This window comes from Plecotus auritus (genome assembly GCF_963455305.1).
Source record: "Plecotus auritus genome assembly, chromosome: 7".
Lineage (NCBI taxonomy): Eukaryota > Metazoa > Chordata > Mammalia > Chiroptera > Vespertilionidae > Plecotus > Plecotus auritus.
The window spans coordinates 7444175-7464282 of record NC_137774.1 but is presented as its reverse complement, the minus strand read 5'-3'; the positions used below and the strand labels follow the sequence as shown (position 1 = coordinate 7464282).

Below are 20108 nucleotides of genomic sequence, written 5' to 3'. Positions count from 1 at the left end.
CTAAGTATTTTTTTTTTTTTGGGGGGGGGGGAAGAACAATTGTAAATGGCATTCTATTTTTTTATTTTGGTTTCCACTTCTTTATTATCAGTATCTAAATGTGCAGTTGATTTTTGTGTTGATCTTGTCCTGTGACCTTACTAAACTCACTTATTCTAAGAGATTTTTGGTAGATTTCTTAGCATTTTGTGTGTAGCTAGCCATGCCTTCTGCAAAAAAAAAAAAAAAAAAAAAAAAAAAAAAAAAAAAAAAAAAAAAAAAAAAAAAAGAAAAAGAAAAAGAAAGGGGGGATACTTTTATTTCTTCCTTTTTAAATTGTATTTTTAAACCTTTCTTTTCTTACCTTATTTCAGTGGCTACAGGGGTGGGCAAACTTTTTGACTCGAGGGCCACAATGGGTTCTTAAACTGGACCGGAGGGCCGGAACAAAAGCATGGATGGAGTGTTTGTGTGAACTAATATAAATTCAAAGTAAAGGAGCGGAGGGGAGAGCAAGAGAACCGGATAGAACAGCCGGATCCGGCCCGCGGGCCGTAGTTTGCCCAAGGCTGGGCTAGAATGTCCTGTACTGTGCTCAGTAAGATTAGTGAGAGCAGGCCACCTTGCTTTGTTCCTCATCTTAGAGGAAAAGCATTTCATCTTTCACCATTCAGCATATTAGATTTTTATAGATGCTTTTCATGAGGTTGAAGTGTTCTGGGAGTTTTTTTGTTTGTTTGTTTTTATCATGAGTGTATGTTGAGTTTTGTTGAATTTTTTTTTTTCTTTTGCTCAAATCAGTTGCTACAACCACAGATTCTTCTTTGTCCTGTTGATATGGATTAAATTGATTGATTTTTAAAATTTTGCACTAGCCTTGCATACCCAAAATAATTCCTACTCAGTTGTGGTATATTACTGTTTTGTTTTGTTAATTCTCACCCGGGGTTATTTTTCCATTGATTTTTAGAGAGAGTGGAAGGGAGAGACAGAGAGAAGCATCGTTGCGAGAGAGACACATCAATTGGTTGCTCCTGTATGCACCCTGACCAGGGCCAGGGAACCTGCAACTAAGGTACATGCCCTTGACCGGAATTGAACCCTTCAGTTCGAAGGCCGATGCTCTATCCACTGAGCCAAACCGGTTAGGGTGTTACTTTTGTATATATTGTTGAATTCAATGTGCTAAAATTTTGTTGAGGATTTTTGTCTAAGTTCATGAGAGATGTTGGTCCGTAGTGGGGTTGTTGTTGTTTTAGTGTGTGCTATTATTTTCTGGCTTTGATATTAAGGTAATACTGGCCTCATGAAATGAGTTGGTGAGTGTTCCTTTTTTTTGGCAGGCACTGTATGCAATAGGTCTTAATTCCTTTGAAATATTTTGGAGATAAAATTGACATATAATATTATCTTAGTTCCAGGTAGACAACATAACATTTCAATATATACAATTCTTTTTAAAAAATGTTTTCTAAAATTCTTCAGTGAATCAAAATGAGCTTGTCTATTTTTCCCCCTAGAGCTTTTTCACTACAATTCACTTTCATTAGTAGTTACAGGACTAGTCAGCTGATGATTTTCAGCGTGGATAAGTTTTGATTGTTGGTGGTTTTCAAGGAATTGGTCCATTTCTTCTAAGTTGTTGAATTTATGAGAGTAAAGTCATTCATAGTATTTCCTGAATATCTTTTAATGGGGTTTTCCCCTGATAGTAGTAATTTGTGTCTGTCTTATCTCTTTTCTGTGTCAATCTTGCTAGAGTTTTATTCAGTTTATTGATTTTTTTTAAAGAACCAACTTTATTTTCCTGTTTTCATTTTTATTGATTTCTGCTCTTTATCCTTTGGGGTATATTCTTCCATCAATCTCTCAACTGTCTTATATTACTTCCCTTTAAAATTTTTACTCTTCACCTTCTAATTTGCATTAATTTTCTATATTTTATAAACATTTGAAAACCACCATAAATCCTTCCTTCATACAAACAAATGACTATAAACCCATGTGAAGATAAAAGTAGTTTCTGTGTTGTGTTTCCCTCAAGGGATAGAATAAACTTTGAATATACTTTCCTATTTCACTGTGGAAAGCATTATTGTAGACGATACCACTTTCGCTCATGGAAAGCCTTATTATTATTATTGTTATTTTAATACTGAGGCTTAAAGTTTTACTCCTAAAGAAGTGGCTTCCACATTTTGAATTTTCCTTGGCAATTATCTGAGGTTGGCTTGGTGACTCTTAGCATTTATACCCCGCCTCTTTCTGCTGTACTACACAAAAATAAATAGCCCGGGACAGAGCTCCATTCTCTTTAGTTCCATGTGTGTGGTCCCTCTGCTTGAGCCTTTTCTTTCAGTAACTGATGCCAATGTGTCTTTGACTTAGGTTTCCAAGCTGTCCCCTCACTTGATTGGCAGCAACTAATTCTACGTCGGTTCTGTGCCAGTCAGCATTCCTTCACTTAGCCCTCACAAGAAACCCTCCCTTTCTAAGTCAGAAAACAGACCTGTAAAAGGGTCAGGTGTCTTGCTCAAAAGCAGCCGAGCATAGCCTTGAGGGTAAGACTTCAGGCTCTGGGGCTAGAATGCCAAGGTTTGTAGTTGGGATCTAAACTGCACGAGTTGAATACCTTACACAAGTTACTTAACCCTCCTAAGACTTAGTTTCCCCTTCTGGAAAAAAAAAAAAAGGAATAAACAACAAGGTGGTTGCTATGAAGATGAGATATCATAATCCATATCATGTATCCTAGAGCCTGTCCCATTGTCATTTCTCAGTGAAGGTAGTGCCACGAGTTGCTGTGATTATTATCCCAGCACTATTATTACATGGGAGAACTGGATGCAAGTTCGGGGCTCTCTGGCTCTCAGGTATGTTCTGTTAGCCACAGATTAGACGGGTAGAGACTGTGGCCAGATGATACCTGGCTATGAATGAGGGAAGCTGAGAAGATTTCATGGTACAGCTCTGGGTTCTGATCTCACCATCTCTTACAAAGGCCTTAAATTATTTCCTCTGTTTCAATGTCAGTTCTCTAATGTTGGATAGAAGAAGACTTGTAACAATAACCAGGGAGCTGATGACTCATGCAGTATTTATAAATAAATAATTGTAATACACCAAAGCTGGTTATTCATATAAAACACTAACACTAGGTGCCCTTTGGAATACCTTCCAGGGAAGGAATTTTGTCACAGGCTTGGTTCTTTCCCCAGCGGACGAAAATATTGAAAAAGTGACAGAAAACATCCACCCACAGTATAAACCTCCTACCCAGAGACTCCGTGCCCCAGGCAAACTTACGTGCCCAGCCTTGGACAGGACACAGTGTCAGCTAACCCAGTCCCATCTGTCAGTCTTGGCCCCGTCCTCTGATGCTTTTGGCGGACCTGCTGAGCCCTCTGGCCTGGGCGTGGGCGGACTGATCATTTTCATTAGGGGAAGCCTGAGTGTTGAGAGCAGGCTCCGTGGGTTCAGTCCGACTTGGATTAGAATTCTGGGTTCACCACATGGGAGCAGGTTAGCTAAACTCATTTGGAACGTAGGAATAATGGTACTCATAGGAAAAGGTTGTATGTGCGAGTGTGTGTGTGTGTGTGTGTGTGTGTGTGTGTGTGTGTGGTGTGTGTAGGGAGGGGGGATTTAAATAATTCATGAGCTGCAGGTAAAGCACCTAACCCGGTTTTCAGCATGTATCCTTTCCTCCTCAGGTGGAGGCTCAGAGTCAGGTGCTGCTAGTTTTATGCGCAGCTCTGTTGAGGACTGTGGCTTCAGCAGTTTCTCTGCACTTCATTTGCCTCAGCCTGCAAAACGGCACAAAACCCTCCTCATCGGTAGAGGTATGGTGCGAAGTTAGCATAAAGCTGCCGTCAGCAAATTTTTTTGCAAAAAGCCAGAGAGCAAATATTTTAGGCTCTCTGGGCCCCAGTGGCCTCTGTCGGTTATTCTTTGTTGTTTGTATTTTCATAACCTTTAACTTGTCAAAATCGCTCTTAGCTGGGCCACAGGCTGTCCTTTGCAGAGCCCTGGTGTGAATCCCAGACAAGCAGACCTGGAAGAGGGCTCACCGGCATGCTCACTGGATAACAAGAGAGCGGAGGCAGCCCTTTCTGCTGCTTTTAAAAGGAAGAATGCTTAACAACTGCAACATGATTTTATTGTTGATGCTAGTCACACGTTTCAAGTAATATTTGTCTTTATATCCAAGTTCCACTTCTTTCAGTACGCACAGATAGTGACAGCTGAAGAAAAATAGCTTTGGAAAGCTTAAGAATGAGAACTCAGATTTTTACTAATTTAATTCCTCTGGAAACGTGTTTCTCAAGAAACACTCCCTGTTCAGAAACACAAGATATATAAATACGTCACTGGGCGTGTCCGCATGTGCATGTGTGTGTGAGTGTGTGCATGTGTGTTTTCCATGCTCTCCCTCCCTCCCAGGCCCTGGTGTTCAGTTTGTCTAGGACAGTGGTCGGCAAACTCATTCGTCCACAGAGCCAAATATCAACAGGACAACGATTGAAATTTCTTCCGAGAGCCAAATTTTTTAAACTTAAACTTCTTCTAACGCCACTTCTTCAAAATAGACTCGCCCAGGCCGTGGTATTTTGTGGAAGAGCCACACTCAAGGGGCCAAAGAGCCGCATGTGGCTCGCGAGCCGCAGTTTGCCGACCACGGGCCTAGGAAAACTTATTTTAGGTATTCTGTGCCTTTCGAAGGGATTGTGAGGTGAGAGAAGGCTTACCAAGAAAGCCCAAGACTCACGTTTATATCTGTGTTTATATTCCTACGTTTCCCTCATTGTTTTCTTTCTTTAGCTGCAGCAGAAGGGGTCGAATTGTAACACATTAGTGTTGGGAAACGTTATCGTTGGCAAAGGGCTCTCCTCTCCCTTCCTGTCCTCTGCCGTGCCTTCTATCCCTCCTGGTGTTTTCCTAGAGACAGCACTGGCATGGACGGCCCCTCAGTGGCTTTATTATTTGGCCATATTAACAGTATGTTTCCTGGCACATACGATTTGTGTCGTGATGCTTTCGGTGCATTTATTTCAGGGAAATGCTTTTCTAAGCTCCTCGTTAGGAGCAGAGCCAAAGCCAAACGTCTTCCTCTTAAGTGGCTTGATATCAGTCCAGGCAGCAGGGAAGTAGTAGAAATAAACACACGGCCGTGCTCTGTCTGACGGAGACGGGATTCAGCAGGCCTCGGGCTGCTGGGCTGAGCCTTGGATGGGGTGTGCACTCTGTAGAGAAGAACTGTCACAATTGGATTAGGCAGCCTGGAAATAAGGGGGCCTGGGTTCATGCAGCCTAATAGAAGAGAAGGTATTCAGACCTGGAAATCGGGGGGTCTGGGTTCATGCAGCCTGATAGAAGAGAAGGTATTCTGACCTGGAAATCGGGGGGCCTGGGTTCATGCAGCCTGGTAAAAGAGAAGGTATTCTGACCTGGAAATCGGGGGGCCTGGGTTCATGCAGCCTGATAGAAGAGAAGGTATTCTGACCTGGAAATCGGGGGGCCTGGGTTCATGCAGGCTGATGGAAGAGAAGGTATTCTGACCTGGAAATCGGGGGGGGGGGGTTGGGTTCATGTAGCCTGATAGAAGAGAAGGTATTCTGACCTGGAAATCGGGGGGCCTGGGTTCATGCAGGCTGATAGAAGAGAAGGTATTCAGACCTGGAAATCGGGGGGTCTGGGTTCATGCAGCCTGATAGAAGAGAAGTTATTCTGACCTGGAAATCGGGGGGCCTGGGTTCATGCAGGCTGATAGAAGAGAAGGTATTCTGACCTGGAAATCGGGGGGCCTGGGTTCATGCAGCCTGATAGAAGAGAAGTTATTCTGACCTGGAAATTGGGGGGCCTGGGTTCATGCAGCCTGATAGAAGAGAAGGTATTCTGACCTGGAAATCGGGGGGCCTGGGTTCATGCAGCTTGATAGAAAAGAAGGTATTCTGACCTGGAAATCGGGGAGTCTGGGTTCATGTAGCCTGATAAAAGAGAAGGTATTCTGACCTGGAAATCGGGGGGCCTGGGTTCATGCAGCCTGATAGAAGAGAAGGTATTCTGACCTGGAAATCGGGGGGTCTGGGTTCATGCAGCCTGATAGAAGAGATGGTATTCTGACCTGGAAATCGGGGGGTCTGGGTTCATGCAGCCTGATAGAAGAGAAGGTATTCTGACCTGGAAATCGGGGGGCCTGGGTTCATGCATGCTGATAGAAGAGAAGGTATTCTGACCTGGAAATCGGGGGGGTTGGGTTCATGTAGCCTGATAGAAGAGAAGGTATTCTGACCTGGAAATCGGGGGGCCTGGGTTCATGCAGGCTGATAGAAGAGAAGGTATTCTGACCTGGAAATCGGGGGGTCTGGGTTCATGCAGCCTGATAGAAGAGAAGTTATTCTGACCTGGAAATCGGGGGTCCTGGGTTCATGCAGGCTGATAGAAGAGAAGGTATTCTGACCTGGAAATCGGGGGGTCTGGGTTCATGCAGCCTGATAGAAGAGAAGGTATTCTGACCTGGAAATCGGGGGGCCTGGGTTCATGCATGCTGATAGAAGAGAAGGTATTCTGACCTGGAAATCGGGGGGGTTGGGTTCATGTAGCCTGATAGAAGAGAAGGTATTCTGACCTGGAAATCGGGGGGCCTGGGTTCATGCAGGCTGATAGAAGAGAAGGTATTCTGACCTGGAAATCGGGGGGTCTGGGTTCATGCAGCCTGATAGAAGAGAAGTTATTCTGACCTGGAAATCGGGGGTCCTGGGTTCATACAGCCTGATAGAAGAGATGGTATTCTGGCCTGGAAATCGGGGGGCCTGGGTTCATACAGTCTGATAGAAGAGAAGGTATTCTGACCTGGAAATTGGGCGGCCGGGGTTCATACAGTCTGATAGAAGAGAAGGTATTCTGACCTGGAAATCGGGGGGCCGGGGTTCATACAGTCTGATAGAAGAGAAGGTATTCTGACCTGGAAATCGGGGGGCCTGGACTCGTTGTGACCTTGGACAAGTCATTTCACCTCTCCGGACCTTTTCTCCCCCATCTATAAAGGCAGGGACCAGATAGATTTTGAATCCTTACGGTCTGTGAATTCTGTGAGTTAAGATAACCATTTTGCCAGTTATCGGGGTTTTTTTTAAACAGTTGTGGAAAAAGTAAGGGGTTCACTGGCCACTTGGTGTTCTTGGATGAAAATGAAGTTTGAGGCGTACTGGAATAATATAATTATATAACTATACTCATATGGCTCATATTTGTTAGATATTTACTGTATGGTAGGCATTCTGCTAAGCACTTTACTGGATACTCCTGCTCTATTTGAGGTAAGTATTTGATACTCCTACGCTATGAGGTAGGTATACCAATATCCTCAGGTTAAAAAAGAAATGGAAGCTCCAAGAGATTAAATAATTTAAACCCAAATGTATTTTATTCCAAATCCCACACTGTTAACACTTGTATGCTGCTTTATGTTACTCATCAACTTCCTCCTTATTTCTAAGGAAAAATCTCTCCAATCACATTTGATTTGGGAAGGACATTTTTGACTAAATGCTCAAATTTCCCCCTTTCCCCCCTTGTTTTAGGCCGCCTCGAGATTTAGACTCCAAAGCTTGCATTTCTATCGGAAACCAGGTGAGAAAAGTCATGTCTCATTGAAAAATATTTTCTGTAATATTTTGTCGGGGGATAGATCAGAAAGTTTGAATTTAAAAAGAAGTAGTATGTGGAACTCTTGATAAAAAACTTCAAGACAAGGTAAATATATATTTATATTTATACACACATAAGTATATATATTTAAATATATATTTTATTGATTTCAGAGAGGAAGGGAGAGGGAGAGATAGAAACATCAATGATGAGAGAGAATCATTGATTGGCTGCCTTCTGCAAACCCCACACTGGGGTTTGAGCCCATAACCCAGGCATGTGCCCTGACCAGGAATGGTACCGTGACCTCCTGGTTCATAGGTCACCACTCAACCACTGAGCCAGGCTGGCTGGGCTTGATATTTTTGAATGTCAAGTTGAAATCAGGCTGTTGTGATCCTGACGGAAGGCAATTGAAGATAGTAGATCCCTCCTCTGTGGGGAGGGAGTATTTCTCAGTCCAAGCACAGACCTAGTTGCCGTCAGTCAGCACATACACATGTATTTAAGGAGGCATGGCTGACGAACCCCAGTGTAGACAGCTTAAACAGAGCAATATGGAAGCTAAATTGGAGTTGGACCTCTATATATCACCTGTGACAGGCAAGTGGCACGCTTTGGGAGTCTGAACATCTCCCAGTGCTTCTTACTTTCAGTGGCAGCTTGAAAAAGCTTCGAGACCAGTTGCTTCTGGACCAGAAATAACCCTTACAATGTTGGGAGAAACCAGAGAGAGGACAAGGTAGTCTGTTGTTAAGTTTATTTTTCTCTTTCTTATTGCATTCTGTTTCTCCTCTGCAGAACTTTGAGGTGAAGGCAGATGACCTGGAGCCCATCATGGAGCTGGGCCGAGGCGCGTACGGAGTGGTGGAGAAGATGAGACACGTGCCCAGCGGGCAGATCATGGCAGTGAAGGTAGAGTTGACGTTCCCCAAACGTTTTCTGTCTGTGGTGTGTACATTGTCCATCCCCAGTGCAAATCAGCTTTCTTCACAGAAGCAAAACAACCTTTGAAGGGTGAAGCAGAAAATATTATTTGTAAGGAACAGATTGCCCTCCAAATGTGTGGAAAATACTTCCTTAATATCACCTATTACCAGGTCCACATGAAGATTCCCTTGATTGTCTTGAGGGTTTTTTTTTTTTTTTTTTTGTCCCCCTATTGGTTCTTCTAATTAGAATCCAAACAAATGTTCACATATTGCATTTGGTCGTTATGTCTCAAAAGTCTCTTTTACTCTACATGCTAGTACTTTTAAAGAAGTGTCCCTAAAAACCAGGAAACCAGAACTGAGGGAGAAAATTGTCTCCACTTGTGGAAAAAAAGGGAGGGTAAAATACATCTTGAGTGAATTTGCATAGTTTCTGCACTATAAAAAGAAATGTACAATCATCGCGTATTTCTTGAGTAGATGCTGGGAGGACCTTGGAGAATCGCTGTCTCTCGATGAATTAATAGATTTGGGCCATTGTTAAGAGTGTGGGTGGTCAGATGACTTGGATCCCTTTGTTTTTGGAGAATGGAGATACCTTTCCCTTACCTTGTAGAATTTGCAGTTTGTTCTCCTGCAGACTCTTTGCTAAATAGGCAAAAAATGTGAACACCTCGTGATGTATTGTTCCTGTGATTTAAGGAAATAATCGTATTTCTGTGAGGCTCTGTTTGCTGATGTGCGAGGTTCCTCTTCTCCCACAGGCACCGGGATATGAGCGAAGGGTTTCCCCGTTTCTGTTTGGTCCCTTCTCGTTCCCACAGCTGTCTCAATTCTCTTACAGCTGCTGCTCAGTCCAACGATTCTTACTTGTTCCCAAAGTGGATCTTTGGCCTTTAGTGAAGGACTCCGAACCGGCCGGAGTAATTCCTACCGTGGCCTCTTTGCACTGAACCGACATAATACAATAAACCAGACTGGTTTTGTAATTTGGAAATACATTTCCAAACATCTGCACATTTTCCAAAATATGTTATCAGTTGTTTGGTTGTTTTGTGTTTTGGACCAGGGGTTATTCGGGAAATCAAATGGCTAACCATCTTCCTTATGTTTCCGTTGTTACAAATAGCCAGTCACTTAGGGTGGCTGTTCGCAGGGTTGTTGCTAGGAAGCTGTGCCGTGGCTTTGTGTGCTGTTTTCGGGAGGGGCCTCTTTTAAGGTCCCTGTGGTATTACCTGCTTCATCCTCAGAGCAGTAACCCTGCATTTTACCATGCATTCCCACTCAGCGGATCCGGGCCACTGTGAACAGCCAGGAGCAGAAAAGGCTACTGATGGACCTTGATGTCTCCATGAGGACGGTGGACTGTCCCTTTACGGTCACCTTTTACGGCGCACTCTTCCGGGAGGTAGGTGACCCTTCAGTTCAAAGTTGAGGGGAACATTCACTCACAGAGAAGTGCCTCTGATCACATAAATGCCGTGCACCATCACGGTCCTCTTTCTTTTTTTTAATTTAATGTATTTATTGTCTAAAGTTTTACATATGTCTCCTTTTTCCTCGCTTGGAACCCCCCCCCCCCACACCCCAAGCCATTCCCACCCCGGGCATGCCCCCACCGCCCCAGTGTCTGTGTCCATTGGTTACGCTAATATGCGTGCATACAAGTCCTTTGGTTGCTCTCTAACCCGCCCCCCTCCCACATTTGTTTCTGGATCTATTCTTGTTCATCAAATTTTGTTGGTCTTATATCCCACGTATGAGTGAGATCATGTGATACTTATCTTTCTCCGACTGGCTTATTTCACTTAGCATAATGCTCTCCAGTTCCATCCATGCTGTTGCAAATGGTAAAAGTTCCTTCTTTTTTATAGCGGCATAGTATTCCATTGTGTAGATGTACCACAGTTTTTTAATCCACTCATCTGCTGATGGGCACTTAGGTTGTTTCCAAATCATGGTCCTCTTTCTCGATGGACAGGTCTCCTAGAGTCTTGGGCTTTGCATCGATAGTACGATGCCCTGGTGCAAAGTTGGCGGAGATGATGATTTTCAGATGTGTTGTGCCCTGTTCAAGACACTGTGGCTCTTTCTTCTCTCTGTTTTGCTTTGTCTTTTGGCAGAACTGTCTGTATCAATTGTCTGTTGATCAATTTGGATATAGCTCTTAAAATATGAAATATTCTGCCCTGGCCAGGTAGCTCAGTTGGTTAGTATCATCCCAATATGTCAAGGTTGCGGGTTTGATCCCTGTTCAGGGCACATATAAGAATCAACCAATGAATGCAAAAATAAATGGAACAACAAATCTCTCTCTCTCTCTCTCTCTCTCTCTCTCTCTCTCTCTCTCTGTCTCAAATAATTGAATAAATAAAATAAATATTAAATATGGTCTGAAATATCTGTCCTTTCGGCTCCTTGCTATGTTTTTATGTAGCCTGCTTTTGTACCATATAGACTTATATTTCTCTCTTTGCTCTACCTCTGCTTTTATGATGCTTCAACCTCACTGTTCAAACCAGCCTTTTGATTGACTATGGCCAGTGCTCCTCACAGAAGGTCAGCCATGGAGCAGGCTTCTAGACCTAACTCCCAGGGCCAGTCACAGTAAAGGCCCGGATTGGGGCATTCTATTGCTTGTCTCTCTGAGCATTTCGATGCTAGTTTTCACTCAGGCGTAGGTGAGCACATGCCAGTTCTGCTTGGCTGTCTGCTCGTTTGCTCCTTGGAGATCATCTTGCTTGTTTAATGAATTCCTGAGATTTTGAAGAGAAACTGTCCATTTCCTTTGAAAACTCAGGCAAGAAGTAGTTCTTCCTGACAGGTGCGCACTGTTCTCTCTTTTTCCCACTTCCATCCTCTCTAACCATCTCTGAACCCATTGCTCTCTAGGGTGATGTTTGGATCTGCATGGAGCTCATGGATACATCGCTAGATAAATTCTACAAACAAGTGATTGATAAAGGCCAAACCATTCCAGAGGACATCTTAGGGAAAATAGCAGTTTCTGTGAGTACACAACAGATCCTACAAGGAGAGCGTGAGATGTCTTTGTGTCCCCAGTATGAGGACATGCTACCGTAGAACCATCCAGTACATGTTGAATGCAAGAGTGTACCTAAGGATGGAGAGATGAACGCTTTTCCCTCTGAGCACTGCAGCAGATTCGACCCCTGGCTCGGTGTGGTAAACTCTCAGTTCAAGTGCCTCTCAGTTGTGCCTTCATCTGCTATGACTACATTCCTGGTGTCTGTATTCTGATGCCATTTAATCTTTATTTGTAGATTAAAACACATTTTCATAGGACTCCTAAGCAAAGAAGGAAGCAGAAAAAAATTGAAATGGAAGGAAGGTGTTTGCCCTTAAAAGCTATTGAGGTTAAGGAGGGTGGAGGGAAAAAAATGCTGGAAACTAAATGAAAACCAAGATATAGGAGTGAGACATACTCTCTGCTATAGGATAGAGTCCTCTCTGGTGGGTAGAGTCTAGTTCGTGTAACTTCCTGTGTATTTTTTCTGGAAAGGGCCACCACTCTCTGAGAAAATACTTCACCTCGTGACCTTAAGTCAGGGATAATCAACCTGGATATGCTTATCATTCGATTTCTTTCCAGGGATGGGGGACATCAACCTATCCTGTGTTTCTCTTGCAGATTGTAAAAGCATTAGAGCATTTACACAGTAAGCTCTCCGTCATCCATCGAGGTAAGCATCCTGGGGCTGCCCCGGCTGTTCCTCTCCTAGAGTTTGGGTCTTTGACTTGAGTTCTACCCCACAATGGATGGGAGTGGGATTGAGTCAGGCAAGAGCACTGCAGGGTTTTCCCTTGGGACTGGATCACAAATCCTACAAGTGGCTGCTCTTTATATTATCCAAGGGCATCAGAAGGCATGGGCTGTATATTACATCTTAGTCAAATATAAAATACCTGTTACCAAGCAGAGCTGTGGGATCATCCGATGGACAGTTCCAGAGAATAGGGTAAAAATTCATTCAACCTGGCCCTCACCTGGGAGCTTGTTAGAAAGTAGAACTGTGGGTCACAAGACCAACTGACTGCATTTTAACCAGATGGTCATTTCTGTGCACATTCAGCTGTGAAAAGCTGTGCTGTAAAGCACAGCCTTTTCAGACTCCAGGAGGCCAGATAAAATGAAAACAGTGGTAGATGTGTCTCTTCTTCCTTTCCCTCCTTCCCTTTTTCTTTCCTATCGACCTGTTATCTCTTTATCCATCCACCCACCCATATATCCATTCTTCCATCTTTCCTCAATCCACATATCTACCCACTTCTCTCTGATACTCATTTCTCCAGCAGTATGCAGCACTATATTTTTACAGTCCTATAATAGATGCCCTGAGAGGTATCTGAGAAGAAAATATATTCTTATTAATGTTCTACACAGGAATTCTTGATAGGGAAATAAACAGATATACAACAAACCCATAGAAGCACATGAGAAATATGCAAGTACCAAGTAGGGAATTGGTATAGGTAGAATATAAAACAAGGACATAATTTGTTCAACCAGGTTTTTGGAAAAATTAATGGAAAGTATTGATAGCTAATGAGGCATTGAATTTGGTAATTTTTATGTTCTCTGAGCCAGAAAATAATGTGAAATACCTCCAAAGGATGCCTGTTGCCATTGTTATTCTTAAAAATTGGAAAAATAGGAAGGAGGAAGAGAAGAAGTGGGACAGAGTCCAGATAGGAAGAAAAATGTGGTTTACCAACAAATGTGAACCCAATAGATAACGGTTTATTTTAAAATGATGAAATATTTCATCATATGGGAGAACGTATATACAATTAAACAATAAGGAAAGGAAATGTATGCCTACCATTCCATTGAAGGGGGGAATTATAAAGCATAATTGTAAAAGTTTTTAGAATAACGTTTTTTCCCTGATTACATGGACTTTGTGAACAGTGTCCCAGGGGAACAACGAACTGTAATTTTTAATTCCATTATCCAGGGATAACAACGGTTCATCTACTTGGGCAGGTGCCATATCTTTCCTGGCTTAAAGACTCAGCAATACCCCTCCATCCATATGGATATTCTGTGACCTGCCTCATGGACTCGGGAATATCTGAGTTCATGATGAGTTCCACTCCATGACCTCTGACACAGCTCTTAAAGGGGCTGGTTTGATTGTATTTGGTGTATTGTTACATCACAGTGTGCCCTTTCATTCCACGGGCTGTTCCTGCACTAACTGTGCAGTAGATCATTCGAAACTGGGCTTTTAAAAATTACGTTATTGTCATAAGAACACTTCACGTGTGAGATCTCCCATCATAAGAGAGTTTTAAGTGTACGGTATAGTGTTCATTACAACGGCGTCCAGCAGGTCACTAGGATTTATTCAGATCGAATAATTCAGACTATGTCCATGGAATTGGGTGTTTGATTCAGTAAAATTCGTACTACATGATAGGGGTTGGGGAGAATAAAGATGATAAAATAGAAGAAACAATTCCTTTTTAAAAATACATACGTTTCTATTGATTTCAGAGAGGAAGAGAAAGAGAGAGATAGAAACACCAGTGATGAGAGAGAACCATTGATTGGCTGCCTCCTGCATGTGCCCTAACTGGGAATCGAACCGTGACCTCCTGGTTCATAGGTCAATGCTCAACCATTAAGCCATGCTGGCTGCGCTTTTCTTTCTTTTTATTTCTTTGTTCCTTTCTTTTTATTTATTTATTTATTTATTTATTTTGATGGAACAGTTCTTATCCATTGGTGGCTTCACACAATCCTATAAGAAAGACAACCCATGAAACAGAAATCAAGTTGAAAGTAATAAGAAGTATGTAAGTGAGTCAGGGTGGCATTTACTCTTCTGTTGGCCATGGGAAAGGAGGCTGGGGAGAAATGGAGATTTCAGGCCCTCTAGTGGTAGGTAGGGGCGATGCATCTTCAGAGCCGGCTGCGATGATGGCCTCTCCTTGTTCTTACTTTCAGACGTCAAGCCTTCCAACGTGCTGATCAACGCTCTGGGCCAGGTGAAGATGTGCGACTTCGGCATCAGTGGCTACCTTGTAGACTCGGTGGCTAAAACTATCGATGCAGGATGCAAACCGTACATGGCTGTAAGTCCAGGGCTGGGGGTGGCATCAGAATGCAAACCGCGCCAGGAAATAGGAATTGGATGGCTACAGGAGGGGAAATGGAAATGTAACTAAGACCCAAGAAATATTCTCCATCTCCTTTTTTTTCTTAAACATTTCCTGTCTGAAATCCTCAATCACTTGCTATATATATATATATATATATATATATATATATATATATATATATATATATTTAAATCAAGCAAAAAGGTATATTGTTAGAAACAAAAACAAAAAACAAACAAATAAAAAGATATACTGTTGGAAAAACATGTAAATAATGCATGCAGCCCACACAGTTTCCCACCCTGAATCGCAAGGCGTGTCACCTTGTTTGTTGAGGACAGAACAGTAAAAAGCATTTAAATGACCCAACTGAGTCATTCAGGTTAGTCTGGGAGAAACTCATAGCTGTGAGGATTCACTGCTGTCAGCAGAGACCCAGGGGCCCCCTTTAACTTACAGGACTCCTACTGTGTTCCATGTTGAAATGAACTTTGTGCTTGGAATTTAAAAACTTCTTGTCCCTGTTTAACTACAAGTGCGTCAATTTATTAACACCAGACAGTAACCCAGGGACTCTTAATAATTTTTTTTTTTCACTGAGTTCTGTACTGTTGGACTATTGGTGTTTTTGGGGAGGTTGTGGTTCTTTGTTTTGTTTTGTTTTGTTTTAGGATGCTTTCTTTTTTAAAAAAAATATTTTTTATTGATTTCAGAGAGGATAGGAGAGGGAGAGAGAGATAGAAACATCAGTGATGAGAGAGAATCAGTGATGGGCTGCCTCCTGCACGCCCCCCACTGGGGATCGAGCCCACAACCCAGGCAAGTGCCCTGATCGGGAATCAAACTATGACCTTCCGGTTCATAGCTCCATGCTTAGTCTCTGCGCCACACTGGCTGGGCTGGACTGTTGGTGTTTTTAACAAGGAACAGTCTGGACTGGCACAGCAGCTTGATATCCCGTTTCTTCTGGAGGAAAACGAAAACCAGTTTTGAGTTGTGAGGGGACTGTAATTTATTCTTGTCTCCGAGAAGAAGACTCATGTAGAATGAGGGCAAGAACTGAGGTGGCCTTGATATGTATTGTCATTGGTGAGCCTGCTTGGCCTGGGAGTCAGCGTTTACAGCTGCAGACAACTCACTTGGCAGCTGGTGCCACCCTCACCCCCAGAGACTTTATTGAGCTAAGAATGTCAGCTCTGTCTTTTTCTGTCTCCTCTCCAGCCTGAAAGGATAAACCCGGAGCTCAACCAGAAGGGCTACAGTGTGAAGTCTGACATTTGGAGTCTGGGCATCACCATGGTAGCGTATGATAACCATCGTGGGCGATGAGGTTCGGGGCATGAGACCGACAGGCAGATGCCCCACCTCCTGGTCTTGGGCATCCTTCCGGCGTGAGACGGCAGGGGGTTCTGAGTGGCAGTGGCTTGCAGTAGGTGCAGGAGAAATGCGGAGCTGGGATTGGGCAGACCCGGGTTTGCTCTTTATTCCACCTCTAAGCAGCCGTATGCCCTTGCGTAGATGATGGACTGTCTTACTGCTCCCATTTGTAAAACGAGAGGGTCTGACTATAGCTCCCGATAGTTTTCTTAAAATTAAATTATTCTAATCAAGGGTCAAGGAAGCTTAAGCCACTCAAAGGTGGCTTGTGGTGTGGACCTTGTAAGAGCTGTGTTATTCAGGACGTATGCATCTCCGAATCTGGTTATGACAGACGTCTTGGCTGCTGAGGTCAGGTGTAGCGAGAAGACATGATAAAATAGTGTGATTTCCTGAGGCTCGGCCCTAAAGTTCTCCGATCAGTGCCTGGTGACTGGTTTTGATGATTGTGGATGCTCAGTGTACGGCCAGGGTCTGAGTTCTCCATGGTGCTCCTGGCTCCTTCCCAGGCGCAGCAGCTGTTTAATCCGTGAGTTACTTCATGTCCCTGCCCAGCAAACATGTGATCTATGACAGCACAGCGGCTTTTATTCAAGTCCGAAAAAAGATCAGTCCTTGGGTCCTCCGTTGTTTTTATTTTGTTCCTGGGAGGGACCTGCAGGTGGCAGCAGATGGACACAGTTCTAAAAGTCTTAGGGCCGAGAATCACTTTTCAGGCTGAAAGGTGGAAAGTCCGGTTGCTTTAAATCGTGAAGTGTAAGACTGCGGCCTATCACTTTAAAGTGCCACCATGGGTAGGGGGAGGACTTGGTTTTAAATAGGCTTAGGAAGATCATATTTGACCATCCCTAGCACTAGGAAATCGGCAGGGGGAGGGGAGGAGAGGAGTAGGGGGAGGGGGGTTGCTAGAGAACTTATGATTAGTTTTCTTTCCCCTGAAATTGTACTTGAACTTCCCCATGGTTTCTTCCCCCTGGTTCTCCTGGGGAAAGATACAGCAGATTCCGCAGGGGACCCCAGTTTCAGCGTCATCTCCTTGTTCTCCTCTCACCCGCCAGATTGAGTTGGCCATCCTTCGGTTTCCCTACGATTCATGGGGAACTCCTTTCCAGCAGCTCAAACAGGTGGTAGAGGAGCCATCGCCACAGCTGCCCGCAGACAAGTTCTCCGAAGAGTTCGTTGACTTTACCTCGCAGTGGTAAGAAAACCCGTCTCCCAGGCGCAGGAAGAGCAGGCGTTCTGAGAAGTTCCTCCACCGGGTTTAGTCCATCACGCATGCATTCATCCCAGCGCATTTATGGAGTGAGCCCTCGGAGCTGGAGCAACAGAGATGCCTCCATCCAGCCCCTGCCCTCACTGAGCTCAGGCTGTGGCAGGTGGTCCAGGGGTGGAGATATTTCTAGAATATTTGGGGAGCTCAGAGAAAAGGTGTTGGGGTGGCGTTTCCGGAGGAGGTAAATCCTGAGCTGACACCACGTGATGGGTTTTCCAAGTGAAAGGCGAGGAGGGGAGGGAAGGGTATTCCAAGCAGGAGAAACCTCGTGCCTCATGTCATAAAAGCGAGAAACTCTGTTACGAGAGGGTTAAGCAATTGGATGTTGATCAGGACATAAAGAGAAAGATGGTGGGACCCATTGGAGGTTCAGGGGTGGGAAGGAGGTAAGACGCAAAGGATCACCTTGGATGAGAAGGCAGGGGCTATTTCAGAGTGTTACTCAGGTCCCTGGAAGTCTTGAAAGTACTTCTAGCGTTGGGTAGGCTGTCTCCTACAGAGTGCTTGATACCTGGCTCTGCGTGCCCCGGTGGTATGACAGACAGCACTAGGGGTCTGAGAAGGGAGCGCGCAGATGGTTGAAGTGGAAAGATAAAGGAGCCATAGGGATGCTGTAAACTGTGGATCAACATTGCCAGCGGAATGGAGTAAAGTGGGAGAGGGGCAGTTTTCTCTAGAAAATCTCATGGTTTCTGTCTGCATAGGGACCATGGTGCCTAATGTAGCTGGCTGCTAATGATCTCGGTGAGGGATGCCGGGAAGGGATGCGACAGGACAGCACAGAATGGACCAAGTGAGCTTATGTGGGCATCCTGCAGAAGCAGGGGAGAATGTGGGGTGGGGGGGGGGGCGGCATCAGAGAAGGGGTCCTCTTGGAGAGAACCAGTGCTGGCTACTTGCTGCTGAGAAGGGGCTGGGGATCTGAAGGCTGTTGGAGGGTTCAGCGTCTTCATGCTCCTTGGCCTCCATGCTCTTCGGAGGAAGCGTTCTGAATACAGCTTTTACTGGGGAACACCATGAGACAGAGCAACTGTCTGTGGCTGGTGAAACCGAGGCCCCTTGAACTTTTTGTTAGCTCTAGCCCCAGGTCACCCTGAAGGTCTGAGGGTGGCCTACCGTTGTCTGTTTTGGCGGAATGATTTTACGAATGGCTCAGGTGTTTGTGGAAGCATTTTAAGTTTTCGTATGTATTAGCACACAGATGCCGACCGCCCCCGTGGCAGTGTAATTGTTTGACTGGTTTTAGTACTGAGAGTTTGAAGTTTGATCTGGCTCAGGTCTTTGTGGAAGCATTTTAATTTTTCGTATGTATTAGCACACGGATGCCGACCGCCCCCATGGCAGTGTAACTGTCTGACTGGCTTTAGTACTGAGAGTTTGAAGTCTGATCGGGAGCCGGGTGGAAAGAGTGAGAAAACTATTGTAACCTAAGGGCACCTCTCCTATTCCACGATGGAGAGAAGGACGCAGCCTCTGAGGGCAGCTCCCTTTTATGGTGGTTTCTCCATTTTCCTACATGGAAAACTGTGTTTTTGAGGTGCTTCTTCCTGAAAGGACCCTTTTGGGGGTGATCACTATGGATTTTTTAAAATATTTTTATGACAAAGGCCTTGATTCTTTAACACATCTCAGAAAGCCCCAACTCTTTATTGTAAGTGAGGACGGGGACTCCAGATTTGGAAAGTGAAGGATTTAATAGCAAATTTCGAGATGACTGTATCGATGCTTTTGGCGCCTACATCTGTCTCTGGACCAGCCGTGGGCAAACTACGGCCCGCGAGCCGGATCCGGCCCGTTCGGCTGTTCTATCCGGCCCGCGGAGCCGAAAGAGCGGAGGGTTCTCTTGCTCTCCCCTCCGCTCCTTTACTTTGAATTTATATTAGTTCACACAAACACTCCATCCATGCGTTTGTTCCGGCCCTCCGGTCCAGTTTAAGAACCCATTGTGGCCCTCGAGTCAAAAAGTTTGCCCAGCCCTGCTCTGGACTAACCGTAGACCTAGAAGAAGGGGGTGTATTGCTCACAGCCCAGTTAGCCATCAGAGTATCCGTGAGCTCTTGTGGGAGGCGTCCTCCCTGAGCATTGGATGACATCACAGTGGTGCTCCGTTCCACACAACTTCATCCAGGGAGCCCCCCGGGAAGCCACTGTCCTCGGATCGGATGTGTGGGGTGTCAGTTCGTGTGGTGTGTGGGGCGAGTAGGAAGCACTCACGGGCGATCCCCATCACAGCCGAGTTAGCCTTAGATAGCCCAGAGATCCAGCTGCTGATTTCTTTTGCAATAACATCAGAGAAACATAATCTTGAGGCAGGGGGGCGGGGGGGTGGAGGAAAGAAAACCTTAAGGTGTTTATTCCTCATGAACTTGAAGGAAAAACACACAATGACTGTCCAATCCTTCCTTGGTGTACTTACTTGGAAATAGGGACTACTGGATGGGGTTGTCTTCCCCTTCCCCCACAGGTGGCTTTCCTATCCTAGGGGTTTTAAAGGGCTCCTGGTGTGAGTTGTGCCAACCATGGATGCCTCGTTCAGGGTTTCATCCCAGAGAAGTCTGATAGAGAAGCCATGCGGTCTAGCCCAGCAGAAGGCTTAACAAATGGCAACGGGATCCCCTCCAGGCAGCGGGATCCCCTCCAGGCAACGGGATCCCCTCCAGGCAACGGGATCCCCTCCAGGCAACGGGATCCCCTCCAGGCAGCGGGATCCCCTCCAGGCAACGGGATCCCCTCCAGGCAACGGGATCCCCTCCAGGCAACGGGATCCC

At 44.8% G+C, this 20108-nt stretch overlaps 1 protein-coding gene across 4 annotated transcripts in view; it reads left to right on the top strand.

Moving 5' to 3' along the window:
* MAP2K6 (mitogen-activated protein kinase kinase 6) overlaps positions 1-20108 on the top strand; it is a 100937-nt gene that overhangs the window by 69492 nt on the left and 11337 nt on the right. For all 4 annotated transcript variants that reach the window (XM_080682783.1, XM_080682784.1, XM_080682785.1 and 1 more), the window contains exons 3-10: positions 7563-7611; positions 8431-8544; positions 9850-9969; positions 11454-11570; positions 12214-12265; positions 14536-14663; positions 15912-15989; positions 17126-17265. In XM_080682783.1, coding sequence (XP_080538909.1) covers positions 7563-7611; positions 8431-8544; positions 9850-9969; positions 11454-11570; positions 12214-12265; positions 14536-14663; positions 15912-15989; positions 17126-17265 — 798 coding nt within the window. The remainder of the gene's footprint in view (positions 1-7562; positions 7612-8430; positions 8545-9849; positions 9970-11453; positions 11571-12213; positions 12266-14535; positions 14664-15911; positions 15990-17125; positions 17266-20108) is intronic.